This window comes from Primulina huaijiensis, chromosome 13, assembly GCF_012295235.1.
Source record: "Primulina huaijiensis isolate GDHJ02 chromosome 13, ASM1229523v2, whole genome shotgun sequence".
Taxonomy (NCBI): Eukaryota; Viridiplantae; Streptophyta; class Magnoliopsida; order Lamiales; family Gesneriaceae; genus Primulina; species Primulina huaijiensis.
In genome coordinates, this window is record NC_133318.1 from 2,902,648 (window position 1) to 2,920,781 (window position 18,134).

The window sequence follows — 18,134 nt, forward strand, 5'->3', positions numbered from 1 at the left end:
CATGCATTCTCATGAGACGTCGATTAATATTAATATATTAATTAAAGTTATAAAAAAAAATATATTTATATTTTATATATGTTTGATGGCCCTCAATTTTTATGAACGATTGCAAAAATTAAAAATTTTAATTAAAATATTTTTGGAGTGAATTTTTAATTAAATTTTCACAAGGAAAAATGTTATTTTAATTTAATAACTCTCTCGGCCCAATATTTTTCTTAGATTTTCACAGATAACAATCTTCGGCTTCCCCTCGACAAAACTATTCTCAAACCCCGCCGCCGCCGCCGCTCTTCGCCCACGCTTACCGGATATAAGATCTCTGCGACGTACATCCACGTACTTCTCCTCGTTCGCCGCCGCTTCAGACGTAGCTTCAACCAACCTGGGCCGGCGAAAGCAGCCGGATTATTCCACCCCGAACATTATAGCACGAATAGATGTAATGTTCCACTGATTTCATTGTCGATTTCAATCGTTCACCTTGCCAAAACGAACAGGTAAAAAATTATTTTGCCTTGATTATCATGTTTCTGTGCAATATTGAGTGCGAACGTGGTTTTTTTTGCTTATGTAACAGAGTTTGACCGAATTAATGAATGGTTGTCGGTGTGTTTCGTTTCAAAGATCGCGTCTCTCAGCACAGTCAATTTCTTTACCGGATTTCACTTTGTTTTTTTGTTTATTAATCAGTTTGAAGCTCCCTATGTTATATATTCATGGAAAATATTATCTGTTACCTTTTTACACAATGTGGTGTGACAGAGTAATTAGTTCTTCACCTTTTTTTTCCCAAAAAGATGTCAGCCATACATCTAATTTCTATATATTCTCATAGATACGATGACAGGAAGATTACGACAGACATGCCAAGTGTGTGGCAGCAGCGTTGGCTTTATGATATCTGATGATGGATTTTTCTATTGTGGCTACTGTAATTCACAAGCAGAAGATATATTTGATACAGGAGTCGATGAAGAACAGATTATCAACCATTACTCGGCCTCGCACAGCCGAGTTCGGCCAGTCCATGTCCTTGCTGCTGAGCCTATCTCTCAGGTAAAATGCACACCGTCTCAGTTTTGGGATCATCCGTATGTGATTGAGGATGATATGGATAATGAATTTGACCCAATCGAGCCTGTCAACATTGGATTGTGTCAAAATAATTTTAGCTACGACGACTACCATTCCACTATTAGGTCGAGATACTTGACAGGTCTTCAGGTTATGATCCAATTGCAATGCGAGGCTTTGGTTGAGAAATTTAACGCTAGCCCCTTAATTATTGGTCTTGCTGGGCCAATATGGTTAAGGTTTTTGGCTTCCACTAGGATTATGGCTGATGAATGGGCAGACCAGGTCATTCATGATTCCGAGGGTCAGACACAAGGTATAGCCCATCCTTTATTGTTCAGAAGGTTAAAATGACTGCATTTCGTTATGATCATGGTCTAGTTAAATTGTCTTTTGGAAAAAAAAAAATTGATCTCCTTAGCCTAGTCCTCATTCCCTAAGTGGGGAATATTTTAGACCATGAAACCTGGGATCACAAACGTGTAGAAGATTACTAATGGGAGTAAAAGTGGTTTGTTTTGAGAGAAGTACTCGGACGTCTTGTATAGTTTGGGTATGTATTGAAAGGATTTGTTACGTCGACATTGTGTCCTACTGGAAACATGAGTCAATTACATTTCATGTTAGTTGTTAACTTAAATGGAATTTTAAAGATATGCGCTGGTGATTAGAGTACGGGCATGTCACAATGAACACTTTCGATCACTTTTCACTGTTTTCTTTGACATGAATTCAAAATCATTTTATTTTCATCGTTCTCTTAATATTGGAAATGCAGGGGAAGCAGAAGAATTTCAGCCTAGTGCTAAATATCGTGGCGACCCTGTTAATATCCTTGGGAAGCGTGTGGTAATGATATGGTATAGATCTCTCCGAAGCAGAATACCTATCTCTTGTTCATTAGCCATCTCTTTCCTTGTTTGTCATGTGGCTAGAGAGGCAATTCTGCCATCTGACATATTGAAGTGGACTCTAGAAGGAAAGCTTCCTTATTTTTCCGCTTTTTGTGAAATTGAAAAGCAGATTGGATCTCATTCTAAGGCATGCCCCATCAGTGTCAGTCGTATGTTCAGGCCCATCCAAGCTGTCTCATCACAGAAGTTGGAGTCAATGGCAGCTGATATTGCAGTGAAAATTGGTCTGGAGTTACCTCCTGTGAACTTTCATGCTATTGCTTCCCGCTATTGCTCTCAGTTATCTCTGCCATCAGGAGAAATACTTTCTCTGGCTTGTCGCATATACGAATGGTCTATGCCTACGGAGTTGTATCTGTCAGTTAACGAGTTAAGGATTCCAACTCGTGTATGTGTCATGTCTATACTCATTGTGGCAATCAGGATTCTTTTTGACATAAATGGCTACGGAATGTGGGAATCAAGTTTGTCCAATCCCAGTACAGCATCTCAAGATGAAATAAATAAAGAAATCGAGTCTCAGTCCGATTATAATATGATGGATAATGCTGCTGAGAAATCATCTTCGAACAATTCAAAATCTCATTTCACCAAATTTCGTATTCCAGATTCTGGATCGAATGGGATAGAGCTTCTACAAATTCTTGAATCAAAATATAGTGAACTAGATGATGCATATGGTAATGGTATTTATCAATATCTTGCGTATTATTCTTGGATAAAAATTCCATTGTTTGGTTTTCAGTTTCTGTGTACGAGAAATGTAGCTTGTTTCCTTTGACAGCATATTACCATGACTTGTCGTCATACCTTCAGTATTGCAAAGATGTAGTTTTTTCTGGATTGCGACCATCATTTGAGGATCTGGAAGAAGAAAAGTTGTTGGAAGAGTTTTGGGATCTTTATCAAAATGACAAGGTATAAGAGTTTTACTTTTTTTAAATTTAGAAAATCATTTAACTTTTGAATCTTTAGCATTATCCACATGGCTCTGGAATATAATTTTATATCATAGAACAATCCTTATCATTAAGAATGTTGAAGTAATAAGCACAATTGGCTAAATTCGTATCACCATCTTTGCATCCACAAATTCACAAACATATTTCTATTTGAATATTGGTGAAATTTCGAAGTTCTGATAAGATCTTTTCACCTCCACTGTGCCAATTATCATCCCCTTGGATATTTTCCTTGGATTGATTTAAAAAATATTTGGATGATTGTACACTGCTTTCGTTAAATCCAAATTGACTTGTATAACTCCTAGTGTTTCTTAGGTGGCATTTTATTTTCCTAAAAGGCATTTCTTCAATTTCAGAATCCTTGTTTGCAGGGGCGCGTAGGATTAGGTACTCAGGACGATCCTTTGCACAATGATAAAAGTTCAGGACATGCTAATCGACCTTTGACAGATTCCCATAGGGATGCACGAATAAGACAACTGAAGTTGGACATGGAAGAACACAAATTTTGTTATGTTCCTCCGCGGGTTAAGGTGAAGAGGAAAGACTATGTCCATTATGCTAGGAAAAGGAAAGAAGTGTATATTTATGCTGTTCATGCTGATTATTACATCTTACTTCGGTCATGTGCTAAGGTTGCCCAAGTTGAAACCAGGATCATGCATCAGGCAACCTTGAATTTTGAGCGGAGATTGAAATGGCTTGAAAAAATGATTGTTTATTCGGTAAATCTGAAGCAGAATCTTGATGATTATTGTGACTTCTGTCGTGACGACCAGGAACAAAACCATGATGATGATACTATGGAGCAGAACATTTGATAAACTATTCCACATTCTCTAGGCTATAAATACCATCCTGGGTTGGTCTTGGTTCTGAACAAGTACCTCATATTTTCATGTCCGAGCTCCAACTGCATCCTGTGTATGGACGAGCCCACAACTCACTGCTTGCCTAGATCGGTTCATGTGGTTATCAGGTGGGACCAACCCATTTAAAATTCTAGTGTAGGTTTGTACAAAATCATATAAGGTATATTTTGGATGAATAGGAAACATGCCTCACAAATTAAGGCGAGTGCAGAAAATGTTATGCTGGACTTGCCATGTATAAGTTAACAGTTAGTCAGAAATTATGACTTATAAAACAGAATGCATTGACAACCTTTTATATTTCATTGCATGGTTACCAGTCACCAGATTTCTTACTGCAAATTTAGAAGTGATTTTGCTCTTTATACCTTGTGATTAGTTAAGCTTATATTTTGCAAAACCAAAAGGATTGGTCTTATTGCATAAATATATATGTGTGTATGTATATATTATCATGGTCAAATGATTAATGTATTTTAAATCAGGTGATTATTACTCGTGAAGGAAACTGAGTAAATTGTAAAAATATTGTGTTTTAATGAACTAAAGTTCTAAAAAAACCTGTCACTATTAGTGAGCTAAAAAGTTTTAAATTTGTTGTTTTAAATTTCTTTAATCAAATATAAATGAGTTCAAGTATTGTCTTATCCAATAAGACTTATATTTAAATAATTATCCAGGTCTAAAATTTACGAGACTGCTTAGAATTTTAAGCTGCACCTGAGTTTAAAAAAGAATCTATGAATAGCAATTTTGCTTTGTTTTTTTTTTTTTTTTTTTTTTTTTTTTTTTTAAATTTAATTTTCAATCTCCATGACCCGGAAATCGAAGATAGTTTCCTTTTAATTAAGAAGTCGCATTTCAATGCCAAATGGATCATAACTCGTAAGTCGCGTTTTCAATTAGCAGCAGCGAGTTGTCCATCTTCTCTGTACCTGGGGTGAAGACTTGTAAAATCCAACAAAAGAAGTATAAACCACCGTCTCCGATGGCGACAGATCTGCTGCACTCCCCATTGCCAAAATCCGCCACGGATTTGTTCGGTGATCCAATTGAGGATTCGCATCCTTTATGGCTGAATCCATCCAAATTCTCCGACCAAGAATTCGATCCGGAATCCTATATCTCGGATCTTCGCACATTTGTTCCATTCGATACACTTCGATCGGAGCTGAGATCGTATTTGGGTGCCCTAAATCACGAGCTCGTCGAGCTCATCAATCGAGACTACTCTGATTTTGTGAGTCTCAGCACTAAGCTCGTCGACGTGGACGCTGCAGTGGTGAGGATGCGGGCTCCACTGCTCGAGATAAAGGAGAAGATTTTGTCTTTCCGGGGATCGGTTGAGGGCTCGTTGATGGCGCTGCAGAGCCGGCTCAAGCAGCGTGCACGAGCCAACGAGGCGAGGGAAGTGTTGGAGTTGTTGCTGGACACGTTTCATGTTGTCTCTAAGGTCAGAGTTTCTGAAGTACATTTTTAGGTTGAAATTCACACGCTACTGCAGTTTTGTTCCCGTGCGTTTGCAAAGGGATGAACTGTTTTAGCCTGCTGCTTTTTGATGCTTGGGCTGAAGCCGTAGTTCACACCTTAAATAAGTCAATTGCTAGAAATGGCCTTTGTTTTTTGTTTATAATTACATTATCGTCGATAATTCCTTTGAAACACTCTTGTTGATGCTGGCAAAACAGTAGCTTGTAGTGTCGCCCGGTCCATAGCATCTATCTGAGATCGGCTTTTGGTAGATGATACCGACGTGATATATTCCTGTTTGGTTGCATCGATAGATTGATTACAGCAGAGGAAGTATTCAGACTGTCCTTTGCAAAATTTCACCAACTGTTTGTGCGCCTTAGAAGCAGTTGAACGGTTGAATAGTTTGTCCCTGGTGTTTGCTATTTATGTTTGATCAATTTCAAATTATACTGGTTCAGGTTGAAAAATTGATAAAGGAGCTCCCCAGTGTTCCAGCTGATTTGTCCAGTGGAACTTTGAATTCTGGCGAGAAGGGTCAATTAAGCAATGGTATATCCTTTCAACAAGTAGAAAACGGAATGAACCTCAGGGAGACACAAAGCATACTTCTGGAGAGAATTGCTAGTGAAATGAATCGTCTGAAGTTTTATATTGCTCATGCACAGGTCTATCTTGCTCCTTCCTCCGATGGTTTCTCCCACATCTTTTTCTTCTTCTGAAAAGCAAAGGACAATGATGGCATTAAATATCTTGTCCCACTTGTCAAATACTTATCCTGGTTCCTTTCATGTGATGGCAGTACAGAATATGCCGTTCATTGAGAATATGGAGAAGAGGATCCACAATGCTAGCTTGTTACTGGATACAAGCTTGGGACACTGTTTTGTAGATGGACTCGAGAACAGGGATGCAAATGCAGTATACAATTGTTTACGTGCATATGCAGCTATTGATAATACAAATAGCCCTGAAGAAATTTTTCGCTCTACAGTTGTTGCTCCATTCATACAGATAGTTATCCCTCATGGATCAAATCGAGCAGTTGGCGTGTCATCTACAGATGAGCTTGAGAAAGACTATGAAAGGATCAAGCAGTACATTAGAGATGATTGCATGTTTTTATTGGATATATCATTTACAGGTATGCTTGCTATCCGTAAAAAAAAAACCACACCAATGCTATTGTACAGGAATTCTTTGGCTGAAAAGAGTCATTTAAGTTTCAATTCTATATTTTCTTGGTTAAGTTGATCATTCTTGATTCAGGGTGTGCTAGTATCACGGCGTCATAATGAATATCTTTGAGTTGCTAGATTTTATCCTGCCTAAATGCTCGTTGTCCAAATTTTTTCTTCTGTGTATCTAGGATTTTTAGCCCTGTTTGTGTATGCATCGCGCTCTACCATTTTTTCTTATGGGTTATTTATTTCTGTCTTACAATCCGTGAGGTATTGAATTTCTCTTCCCCCTTCAGGCTGATCATTTATTTGCTTAAACATGTGCAGAAAATTCAGGTCTACATGTATTTAGCTTTCTGGCAAATTCCATTCTCAAAGAGGTTTTATCAGCCATCCAAACAGGAAAACCAGGGGCTTTCTCTCCAGGAAGGCCTGCACAGTTTCTCCAAAATTATAAGTCAAGCCTAGATTTTTTGGCTTATCTAGAAGGTATTTGAGATGCACTTGATAAATTACGTACTTTAATATGCTATATTATGTTATTTTAATTAATTCATCGTGCTTTTTGTTGCTGTGCAAGGTTACTGTCCCACTAGGTCTGTAGTTGTTAAACTTCGGGCAGAGGCAGTCTATGTAGAGTTCATGAAGCAATGGAACACTGGGGTTTATTTCTCATTGAGGTACGAAACACAATTCATATTTCCTTTTTCTGATTTGTCCGGGGACTTTCATTTCTAAGGAAGGTGATGAATTAGGTCAAAAGAAAAGTGCAACTCAATATGGATTATCTGATTCATTTTCTCAGGTTTCAGGAAATAGCTGGTGCTTTGGATTCTGAACTTATGAATACTTCGCTTGTGCCCTCTCAGAACTCTACCTCAAACCAGCAAAATTCTCAAAAATTATTATTGAAGCAGAGTATTTCTCTTATGGATTGCTTGAGGTCGTGCTGGGCGGATGATGTTCTTGTTCTTTCTTGCTCAGACAAATTTCTACGTTTATTTTTGCAACTTCTTTCAAGGTCTCTGCATTTTTGTCTAGCGAGGATAGAAGTTTCATGGTTACAATGATTTCTGAATTTAACTCAAAATTTGGAAAATTCAATTTTGTTATGGATGTAGATACTCAAGCTGGTTGTCAGCTGGATTAAATGCTCGCAGAGCCAGGAATACTAGCACTAACACTGGATCTGAATGGGCTATTTCCGCAGCCCCGGATGATTTCCTCTATGTATGTATCACATTGTTCTGTTACAATTCGTTTCTTCTGTGCAAAAAATTAGTCTGTTCCTTGAATCTATTTCTCACTAGGACAACATAGGGCTTTAAAAACCATTTTTTAATGAGCTTTTAGACCTAGAAAGTCGAGATTATTACATACTGGGATAGTTATGAAGACCATAGTTATTGGTATTTTGTTGTCATTTTCTTATTGTTATCTAAGCCTCTGTGTGCACCTTGGGAAGACCCAAGACTTTTTTCTCATATATTGTCCCAATCAGTGGCTATCAATTCTGCAAATTCCACGCATTTTACATGTGTAAAAATGTGATCCTTTGTCCTCTATTCCAAGTGAAGACGCTTGTTGGATGCCGAGCCTCCTAAATACATCCTTGAAACCACAAGGGATAGCATGAGGAGAAAAAATATAGAGAACTTGCTAAGCACTGAATTCTGCGAGTCCAAATCCCATTTTCTTTTAATATGTCAAAAGTAAGGATGCCAATTTTCCCTGCTGGGAAAACCGGAAATGGGGCGGGATTGGGGATTTTCAATTCTCTGAAACAAATTGTGGACAAGTGTAAGAATGCTATCCTCATCCAAGAACCCATCTCGATGGTCCTGATAATAATATCATTACTACTAATAATAATGATTTTTTTCTAATAATCAACAAAAAAAACTCAAATTCATAACATTCAAATATCGTTCATGATTCAACTCGTCACCTCATGATAATTATGTGGTTTTATTTTTTTTAATTATTAAAATCATGAATTACAAAAGTTTGTATTATTTAAGTAATATATTGTATCAATATTCTTTAAGTGAATTTGAAGACTTTTTGGGCTAATTCAACCGATATTTGAAGCGGTGATGATGATAGTGATTTAATTCACGTCAGGTCGAGGATGATGGTGACAAATATGGTCTACCTTGTTACCATTTCTAGATTATTTGAAGCAAGGGTAAAGACTAGGATGAAGATTTAATATACGTGAAGTCGGAATGAGGATTTTCAGGCCAATTAGATAGAACTGGGTATGAGACCAATGAGAACTTAATCCCCGCGAGGATTAAATGGTGAATCCCTGATTAGAACCATTCCCGCACCGCCCCTCCTCGTTCCATTGCCATCCCTAGTTACAAGGCATGGATTTAGTTCTAACCTCGTCAGGGTTGTAAACATCTAATTAGTTAGCCTGATGAAATACATACATATTTATTTCTTTCTTGATGTTATTTTCTTATTTAACCATAAATAATTTTCCCCTAGGTTCCCTTTTCTTGTTGGCAGTTCTTGGTTGTCGCCTATATGAATGCTTATGCAAAATTTGCAACCATCTTATGGTGTGCCAAAGATTATTATTTCAATTTTGTTGATTAATTTTTGTTTCACAGATAACTCATGATTTAAAATCCTTGGTGGAGGAAGTTTGTGGTGACTATCTAAGGCATGTTCTTGGACTTCTGAAGTTGTGTCCTGCTGAAGTACTTGACCTTGTGAAGCAGAGTATTTTACACGGTGGAAACTCCCTCAGAGTTCTTCAGCCTCAAGTAATAAATTTGATAGTAGAAACTCTGGTTGAGAAGTCTGTGGAGGTGAGCCGGCTGCATAAATTTTATTTTCTAATTGATTTTGTTATGTTACCTGTGTTTATAGGCTATATGGCTATAAATTTAAGTAGGAATTTTTGTAATACTTTCTCACTGTATTTACAGTTATTTTATAGACCCACGAGGAATACCTTACTCATTAGGAATTACTCTGATATATTTTATAACAAATTGTGTAGGACTTGCGACAATTGAAGGGAATAACTGCCACATATAGGATGACTAACAAGCCTCTACCTGTTAGACATTCACCTTATGTATCTGGTGTATTGCGCCCTCTAAAGGTACAACTATTCTTTAAGCTCCAGAATCTTATATAATATAAAATATTGATTTCTGCTGTCTTATAATTGCTAATCTGAAAAAAAAAGACTTGGAACTTCTGTTTAATATTATGGATGAATGAGGAATTGATCCCAAGCATAACTGATGTTCTCTGTACCTTTATCTCTTGCACTCCTGCTGGTCTGTTGCTTCCATTTTAGCTGCTTCATATAGAAAACTTTCTATCATAACGTTCCTACTTTTTGCAGGCTTTTCTGGACGGAGAGCGAGCGGCTACATATCTAACCACTGAGCTTCGTGAGGAACTCTTACATGGAGCTGCAAATGAGATCACTCGTCGATATTATGAATTAGCTGCTGAGCTCATCAATATGGTATGCTGATTATTTAGTGTTCTGGATCTCTTCCTCATTTTTCGATGATTAAAATTTTCTCCTCGTCATATATTGAAATAAATTCCATCTAGATGCTCGTGCCAGTATCAAAATTGTGGATCTGAGGGACGGATGTGTTTTGACATCCCAACGAACAAGATTTCACTCCTTTTAAAAGTCAGCACGTGATATAAACCAAGTCCATCTACCTTTGGCAGACAAAACAAAATATAAATTTAATGTCTATTTGAAGGTATTTGAGTGGTATGTAGGAAAGAGATGAGAAGAACTATACTTGAAGATACTTCTGTGTTACACGTGCACACCTCAAGCATTTTCTCTATGTCGCTGAAAACAACTAGGTTTATTACTATTATCCTGAATAACCCCGCCGAGGTTCAACACAGCGTCATTGGACTCGTTCTTATTGAGTTCCTGGCTTCCTCATATAGGGCTTTCATTGAGTAGAAACTTGTCTACCTATTTTAATTTTTATTGAAGGATGGGTTATAGGATATGATTTTGTCTAAATAACATTGCCTGATTAAACTTGTTGACAGGCCCGAAAAACAGAGTCCTCGCTTCAAAAAATACGTTTAGGTGCACAAAGACGAGCTGGGGCAAGTTCAGATGTCTCAGATCATAATGTGTCTGATACGGACAAGATATGTATGCAGTTATTTCTTGATATTCAGGTGGTATCTCCTACCTCAAAAAACCTTCACAACATCCCTGTTCATTGAATTGGTTGTGTTTCTACTCACTCGTTGCACGCTTTTCTATGACACTCAGGAGTATGGACGGAACCTCAATTCACTGGGTATTGATGCTAGTACTATTCCAGCATATTGTTCCTTGTGGCAGTGTACAGCTCCTTCAGACAAGCAAAACACAATTAGCTTCTAGTTCCTAATTTGGCTACTACCATTTGCAATGTGACAAATGATTCGAATTCAGTCATATGTTCCAAAATGCTGTGGTGATCTTCTAGCCGAAGCAGAAGCGTTGAAGGAATCAGAGTTAGATCTCCGGAATCATTTTTCGCCATCGAATTTTTTCTTATATATAGTAGGGTTGTTTTTTTTGGTATGTATTTGTTTTACTCGTATTCTTTCTAATCTCTGTGTTGTTTTACAGGGCTTTACTTATATCTTATGATATGATATTAGCAACAGAAGAATCTCCAGCATAGGATATCCCCAAGATCACCCCCAACTCTTTGCCATATGTATTTCTGAACCCGTAGATTGAGAAATAAATTTGGAAAAATAGAAATAGTTCTCTTTTGATGTCTAATTCTTTTACTATTTGTTTCATATTTCAAAGAATTCAATTTAATTGAAAATTTTAATTAAACGTGGGTCAAAAAGTCATCAGTATTTGGTCAAAATTTCGCAGACATTAAAATTGGGGAAAAAAACTATAGAAATGCAATAATCTATGAGCCATCGATTTCAATTTATGATCATCATAAATATTTATAGACACCATTGAACTCAACAATGAAAAATATGAGATAGATATCGATTTCGAGACTCATCAAACCACTTCCTCAATCTTAATAAAAATTCACTTTAAATATAGATATAGCTTTTCTAAACATATGGAGGAATGCATGAAAAAAACTAAACAAAAATTTTTGTGAGACGGTCTTCTGAGACGGATTTTCTATTTGGGTAACTTATGAAAAAATATTACTTTTATGTCGAAAATATTATTTATTATTGTAAATATAAACATGATTAACCCGTCCAATGCATAAAAATATATGAGATCATCTCACAAAATACCTACTAAAAAAACCTATTTTTTCTCCAAATTTAAAATTTACTATAACAATGCAGATTGTGTTAGTTTTAAAATTATTATATTTATTATCATAAATAAAATTATTTATTATTCAAATCAAATAATCAATTTGATGATACAGTAGGGGCAAAATCGTCTCATTTCATCAAACATCAAAACCTCCGAAAGTCGGAGAACGCAAGCAAAGATTTCATTCAGAGGTTGCTCTTTGCGTATTTTCTCACCCACCAACAGTGCGCAGCAAGGGAGGAGAGCAGAATGGACAATCTCGAAGATGTGCCGTCGGTGGATCTCATGACGGAGCTTCTACGCCGAATGAAGTGCTCCTCCAAGCCCGATAAACGCCTCATCCTCGTTGGTGCGTTCATTTTTTTGATGAAGTTTTTTTCCTCTTTCATTTAATGGGTTTTAGGTTTTCGAGCTGTTTTTCATGGTTACAGTTATTGAATCGGGTTTATATGATCGATGGGACGCGCCGGAGTTGTAATTTTGTATCGACAATTTAACTTAGATTTACTTTCGGAAGATAGATAATGCTTTGAAAATTGTTTATCTTGTGAAACTATGTTGATCAATTACATTATATGCATGTGTGTTTGTGTGCACGATAAGTTTTTTTGGTAAATGTATTGAATTTAGTGGACGTGACGATTGTTTCAAGACCAAATGATGCATATTGACTAGTTAACAAAGCGTTTAATTTATTAGGTTTTGTTGCTTGGAGTAATGGGTGAATTTGGATTTTAAGTTGAAATCTGAATAGATCTGTGTGAATCACTGTATTTTTTGTTTAGTTGTTTGTTCTGGTTTTTTTAGAGTGGCAGGTGACTTCTTGATGAAGTATCCAAAAGCTCAGATCTGTGGGACTTAATTTTCTCACCAGGATTTGCACATAATTTGAAGTTGCAGTTTATGTGTGTATTTGCTAGTCTTTGTGCATAAGAATTCTGCTGCATCATTTAAGGTTTTAGAATCTTCTGTTGTGGACGACGCATACACCAATAAACCGACCTATCCTCAAACTACGTGAAGTTTTAGAACTTGTCAACCTAGTGGTGCACACCCTCGTGATTAGATTGGCCTTGGCCAATGCTCGACTCAAGCTCAAGCTTTAATGATGAGTAATCCGGAAATATGTAGGTCCTGCATCAAAATATGTTGAAAGGTCCTGCATCAAAATTCAAAACAATTTCCTTCGGATGTCTGTAATTTAACCCAAACATCACGATATCAACCCATGATTCTGAATGATAAATCTTGGTTTTATTTGGGAAATTGACCCAACGATTATATAAGAATTGCAAACCGAATTTCACTGAGGTTTGTTTTTTAGTTATGTCATTTTCTTAAAAAAAGAGTTGACCGATGTTAAAAAATAAAATACCCTCGCCCTTGTCGGGTTATTTTATTATTATTATTAATTTATTTAATGGGTAAAAATTTAACATAAACCAAATACTACCACTCTACATATGATGCAATAAAAAAAATTAGGGAAATTTCACGAGTCCGGTGGATTATCTTATGATAATGGTGTGAAACAAAAATTGATTAAATAACTTCGGTCAATTCTTTTTTTAAGAAAATGACCTCTTCAAGTGTCTTGAGGAGGTCATTTTCTTAAAAAAAGAGCTGACCGAGATTAAAAAATAAAATACCCCCGCTCTTGTTAGGTTATTTTATTATTATTTATGAAGCGATTTTACAGCATTCGAACTTTAAATTGTTTGTTTGTTTGTTCTTGCTTCCCTTCAGAAGCCTTCAAAATTCCGAAAATAATAAGTTTGGGTTGATTGCAGTCAATGTTCTAAAATTCAGACTAGGCGACCGCCTATCCTCTAGGCGCCGGCAGTCCGCACCAAAAAAGTGGCAATCGGCCAGCCTAGGCAGCAAGGACACCTAGTTTGGGTTGATTGCAGCTAGTGTTTTAAAATTCGACCAATGTGGCCGCCTAGGCGCTAGGCGCCGGTCGACCGCACCGAAAAAGTGCTAGTCGGCCAACCTGACGCCGAGATGCCTTAGGCGGCTCTAGGCGCCAGACGACCGCACCGAAAAATTACCTTTTTTTGGGGGAGTTTTGTTTGAATAGTTTTTAATTAAAAGTCCAATTAAAAAAAATTAAAGGTAAATTTTTTATAGGCTTTCAACCAAAGTCCAACAAAAAATGCAATTTGTTGGCTTGTCGTGACACACCACACTTCATATTCGTTTGCGATCTAGATTGAGAAAACTTCACGAGATGATTTTGCATCCGAAGAAGAAAAAACGGATTACAATGATGCTATCGAGTGTGTGTCCGATGATGAACAAGTTGTTCAAAATCATGGAGAACTGAAGTAAATTTGTGATATTCTATTAGTTGTGTAATTTTGAACACATTTTAAATTTGATGCTATTTTGTTGGAGTTATAATATGTGATTTGTTATGTTGATACCATGGAATCCGTCTAGCGGCGTCTAGTCTCCGTCTAGGCAGCCTAGGCGCCGGTCTGGCACCTGACTATAGCTTAGCGAATTGTAGGACCTTTATTGCGCTAAGAACAAACCTTGATAAGTTTGTTTTGTTCAATAAGGACGCAATGGAGAACTCTCAAATTGGAGAAGCTCAATAATGTTTGTTGATGTTATGAACGATATTCAATAAAATAATTGTTTGCATATGATACATATATTAAAACCCTTAGCTAAGAACACAAAACAGGTTTAAGATAAAATTATTTAGTGGAACCCGGAAATTTGTCTAGAAAATAGTAGAAAAATTAATAAAAAGTAAACAAGCTTGAGACCCGTTCTAACATAAATGTGCCACTCTACTTAATTAAAATAAGTGGGCCTAGCCATAACTTATTAAATGAATTTGAGACATTAATTTGGTTGATCTACTTTAAGTATAATCTTTTTACATTTTGGATTTCTGGCAATTGCCTAAAATTTTTTGTCATGGAACTTGGATGTGTCCAATTGTTGAGGATGAAAGACCTTTAATCTCCAATATTTTGTTCACAGGTCATCGTGTCACATCGTTTAAGGTCTTAGGCTTGAATAGTCACGGAGTACTTGAGCTAAAAAAATAAATTTATCATTATTATCATTCACGGAAGCTTGCTAGCTAGGTCGATGTTGGAAAAATTTTGTTGAGCTTGAGTCAATTGTCTGCTTAATTGAGCTTAACAATTAATTTTTTCATAGTTGAGTTTGAGTATGATGTTTCTCGAGCTTGACTCGGCTGGGTTCGTATGCAACCCTGGTTCAACCTCATCTTTCAAGAAATAGTCTCTTGTTTAGATGGTTTCCAAGAACTGTAAGGCTTGATGAAGTTGTTTATGAGTATTCTAATGCCTTTTACCTTTTAAATGAACTTTGCAGGTCCACCAGGATCGGGGAAAGGTACTCAGTCACCAATGATTAAGGATGAATATTGCTTATGCCATCTGGCCACTGGTGATATGCTGAGAGCTGCTGTGGCTGCCAAGACTCCGCTTGGGGTTAAAGCCAAAGAGGCCATGGACAAGGTACATTCCTTGCTTTATATTCTAAGACCTTTGATGCACAAGTACTTATACCAAAGGCATCTGTTTGTTTGTGAGTTCTTAGGGGGAACTTGTTTCCGATGATTTGGTTGTGGGGATTATCGATGATGCATTGAAGAAGCCATCCTGTCATAAAGGTTTTATTCTTGATGGATTTCCAAGGACAACTGTCCAAGCACAAAAGGTTTACGATTTTTTCTTGGAATGGTGTTTCTTGGTCAGTTTCCAACAGTTGTAAATGAGTTAGTGTTCCTTATATTCAGCTGGATGAGATGCTCGAGAAACGTGGAACTAAGATTGACAAAGTTCTTAACTTTGCAATTGATGATGCTATCTTGGAGGAGAGGATTACTGGCCGTTGGATCCATCCTTCTAGCGGTCGTTCATACCACACGAAATTTGCACCCCCTAAAGTTGCTGGTGTCGATGATGTAAAAGTTTATTCAATGTCTATCAATGCTAACTTTCTTTAGGTTCCATCTATAGCATAGTTGTCAAGGGCGCAAGGCGCACAAGGGCTCTGGAGCCTGAGGCGCGAGGCGCGCGCCTTACCGAAGCAAGGCGCACATTATTTATTTTTAAAAAAAATATATTTATCTTAGAATAATATATTAAAATATGAAATAATTAAGTCACAATGTCACACAAAACAACAAATAATTAATAAGTTCATTATAATAAGTAACACGATTAAAATTCTTCAATCATCCAAATCAAGTTCATCTTCTTCCATCGAATCATCAGAGTCTCTAGAACTGATACCTGAGCTTTCTTCAATAAATGGTTCTTGGCCTTTCTCTTATTCACGCTGTCACGTTGTTGGCTTCTGTAATTCTGTTGCAGTCTGCACACACTGCTCTTGTCGCCTCATGATATTTAATTTGTTAACTGGGCTGCTAGGGTTTAAGGTTGGGTTGGGCCTTTTACATTTTAAGTTAATATTAAAAAAAAAAACAGAGAACTGTCACTGAATTTAAAAAAAAAGGCAATCTCAGGCGCGCCGAGCCCTTCTAAGGCGAGCCGAGGCGCGCGCCTGGGCTCGCCTTTGTAAATCGTTGCGCCTGGGATTTCCCCAGGCGCAATGCCCGCGCCTGGTAGGCGAGAGGCGCTCGCCTTTGACAACTATGATCTATAGCTATAACTATCTTCTCTTGGAGCCGAACTGTCTTGGTTACTATGTGTATTGAATTTCTCTTCGAGGCCTAGAAGTAATTTCTTAAAATATTTGCGAAGGTAACTGGAGAGCCTTTAATTCAACGTAAGGATGATACTGCAGCTGTGCTCAAGTCGAGACTTGAGGCTTTCCATAAGCAGACTGAACCGGTATGATTTAATTTGATTTTCCTTTTTCCTGTTCCATTCTTTCAATGACAATCCTTTGAAGCTTTTGCCTCATGTTGCAGACATGCAGATGTGAATGTTTCAATGCTGTATGCTTTTATACCTTATTTCGGGTTCATGCTTTTTAACAGTTGCGTGGTGTATGCTAAAAAATCTTTTGAAAAAGAAAAGTGATTCGATAGAGAAGCTAAAGCATCTGGTTAATTTCATGCGAGATTGATAAAAAAAAAAGTTGGTAACAATACAAGTAGCAAATGTATTAAAGGTTGTGTCCGGTGTAATGGGGAATATTGCCTATAGATTGCAGTTTTATCTGTTGAAATATTTTAGTTTAAAAAAAGAACGACCATTGGAGCTCAACTTTGTCACAGAGCTTGAAGGAATTTTCATTAGTATGTCACACCTTAATGGTTTTCTTTTCTGTGAGAGACACATCTTGGTTTGTTTCTTGGTTCTATGATATGCACACACTTTACCATGCTTTGCGTCTCTACAAGCGCTAGTTAACAAATTCAAAATCAAGAAACACCTATATATAAGAATATGAAAAACTTGGCTCTGGGTCAGTTGTAATGGTAATTTACTTGTTCACTGCCTCACCCATTTAATGCACCTTCAAGTCTTTGGTGGAGGCTTATTTGATTTAATCACCTCAATACTTCAGTTATCGTTCACGATTACGCCTTTTTTAGCAACCTAGATAGGATTTTTCTCCACTAAAGTCTGGTAAAAATCGATTGTTTTCAAATTTTAGGATCCTTAGCTAGCAACCTTTGCCTCACATTCTGAACTGCTTCTGGATTTTCAAATGCATAGGTTATCGACTACTATAACAAGAAAGGGATTGTTGCAAATCTCCCCGCAGAAAAATCTCCTCAAGAGGTCACTGCAGAGGTAAAGAAGGTACTCTCCTGATAACAAGGTTGCCATTTTTGTCCACTAAACAATAAGACCTCCGGCTTTTACACTCACTGTACTCTGATTTATTATTCATTTGTTTTTGGTGAGTTGCGACACTGATTGATTGGTGTAGCTTTGAGACTTCTTACAGAATAATTTTCTGGAAACTATTGAGGCGGCTTAATGTATTTCATTGCTACTGCATCATCCATCTGTAGAGACTCTTACTTGGTTACTTGTATGATGCAATTCGATACTTATAAACACATTGTTAATCCAAAGGGTCGCATGTTAGCCAAATCAATAGTTGTAGGTGCTTCCACCAGTTGGCCCACATAAAAAAGATATTAACAATTAGGAGGGCACTGTCCACTCTTGCATGGAATAAATTCTATCGCTTTATGTGTGGTCTATATGTCTACATCTTGGGATGAAATCCTCACGAACAAAAACATGTTGTGTTTGGATTGATAGATTTGAAAATCCATTTAATTATTTGATCGAATTTACCTCAATGAATTTCAAATCTTCTCTAACATTGTATGATGTTGATGTGCTTAGAATTAGAAATGAGTT

The 18,134-nt window shown here is 37.0% G+C and overlaps 3 protein-coding genes across 8 annotated transcripts; all 3 read left to right on the forward strand.

Annotated features, from left to right (window-relative positions):
- Window positions 1-224: 224 nt before the first annotated feature.
- LOC140991536 (TATA box-binding protein-associated factor RNA polymerase I subunit B) lies at window positions 225-4,131 on the forward strand. 3 transcript variants are annotated; one of them, XM_073461537.1, is made up of 5 exons: window positions 225-503; window positions 584-1,396; window positions 1,859-2,674; window positions 2,779-2,912; window positions 3,331-4,131. In XM_073461537.1, the coding sequence occupies exons 2-5, from the start codon at window positions 847-849 to the stop codon at window positions 3,778-3,780; spliced, it is 1,950 nt and encodes a 649-aa protein (XP_073317638.1). In that variant the 5' UTR covers window positions 225-503; window positions 584-846; the 3' UTR covers window positions 3,781-4,131. The 3 variants fall into 3 exon arrangements, with proteins under 3 accessions (XP_073317638.1, XP_073317636.1, XP_073317639.1); XM_073461535.1 differs by having other exon boundaries at window positions 842-1,396; XM_073461538.1 differs by having other exon boundaries at window positions 225-445; window positions 842-1,396.
- Window positions 4,132-4,711: 580 nt separating this feature from the next.
- Window positions 4,712-11,251, forward strand: LOC140991464 (conserved oligomeric Golgi complex subunit 2-like). 4 transcript variants are annotated; one of them, XM_073461423.1, is made up of 12 exons: window positions 4,714-5,284; window positions 5,763-5,969; window positions 6,109-6,445; window positions 6,810-6,971; window positions 7,063-7,162; window positions 7,288-7,503; window positions 7,604-7,712; window positions 9,104-9,304; window positions 9,499-9,603; window positions 9,853-9,978; window positions 10,539-10,673; window positions 10,771-11,250. In XM_073461423.1, exons 1-12 carry the CDS (start codon window positions 4,820-4,822, stop codon window positions 10,882-10,884), a joined length of 2,277 nt encoding a protein of 758 aa, XP_073317524.1. In that variant the 5' UTR covers window positions 4,714-4,819; the 3' UTR covers window positions 10,885-11,250. The 4 variants fall into 4 exon arrangements, with proteins under 4 accessions (XP_073317527.1, XP_073317525.1, XP_073317526.1 ...); XM_073461424.1 differs by lacking the exon at window positions 9,104-9,304 and having other exon boundaries at window positions 4,713-5,284; window positions 10,771-11,251; XM_073461425.1 differs by lacking the exons at window positions 10,539-10,673; window positions 10,771-11,250 and adding an exon at window positions 10,071-10,495 and having other exon boundaries at window positions 4,713-5,284.
- Window positions 11,252-11,913: 662 nt separating this feature from the next.
- On the forward strand, window positions 11,914-17,821 carry LOC140990938 (adenylate kinase 4). Its single transcript, XM_073460815.1, has 6 exons — window positions 11,914-12,145; window positions 15,154-15,299; window positions 15,382-15,501; window positions 15,581-15,748; window positions 16,551-16,640; window positions 17,475-17,821. Exons 1-6 carry the CDS (start codon window positions 12,046-12,048, stop codon window positions 17,571-17,573), a joined length of 723 nt encoding a protein of 240 aa, XP_073316916.1. The 5' UTR covers window positions 11,914-12,045; the 3' UTR covers window positions 17,574-17,821.
- The last annotated feature ends 313 nt before the right edge of the window (window positions 17,822-18,134 follow it).

Bases quoted from the DNA above. Each gene is read 5' to 3' on its own strand.
- LOC140991536 (XM_073461537.1), top strand. From the start codon at position 847: ATGACAGGAAGATTACGACAGACATGCCAAGTGTGTGGCAGCAGCGTT. The intron at 1,397-1,858 runs GTATAGCCCATC...TTGGAAATGCAG, and splicing joins TTCCGAGGGTCAGACACAAG to GGGAAGCAGAAGAATTTCAG. The intron at 2,913-3,330 runs GTATAAGAGTTT...CCTTGTTTGCAG, and splicing joins ATCTTTATCAAAATGACAAG to GGGCGCGTAGGATTAGGTAC.
- LOC140991464 (XM_073461423.1), top strand. From the start codon at position 4,820: ATGGCGACAGATCTGCTGCACTCCCCATTGCCAAAATCCGCCACGGAT. The intron at 7,163-7,287 runs GTACGAAACACA...TCATTTTCTCAG, and splicing joins GGGGTTTATTTCTCATTGAG to GTTTCAGGAAATAGCTGGTG. The intron at 9,979-10,538 runs GTATGCTGATTA...ACTTGTTGACAG, and splicing joins CTGCTGAGCTCATCAATATG to GCCCGAAAAACAGAGTCCTC.
- LOC140990938 (XM_073460815.1), top strand. From the start codon at position 12,046: ATGGACAATCTCGAAGATGTGCCGTCGGTGGATCTCATGACGGAGCTT. The intron at 15,300-15,381 runs GTACATTCCTTG...GTGAGTTCTTAG, and splicing joins CCAAAGAGGCCATGGACAAG to GGGGAACTTGTTTCCGATGA. The intron at 15,749-16,550 runs GTAAAAGTTTAT...ATATTTGCGAAG, and splicing joins AAGTTGCTGGTGTCGATGAT to GTAACTGGAGAGCCTTTAAT.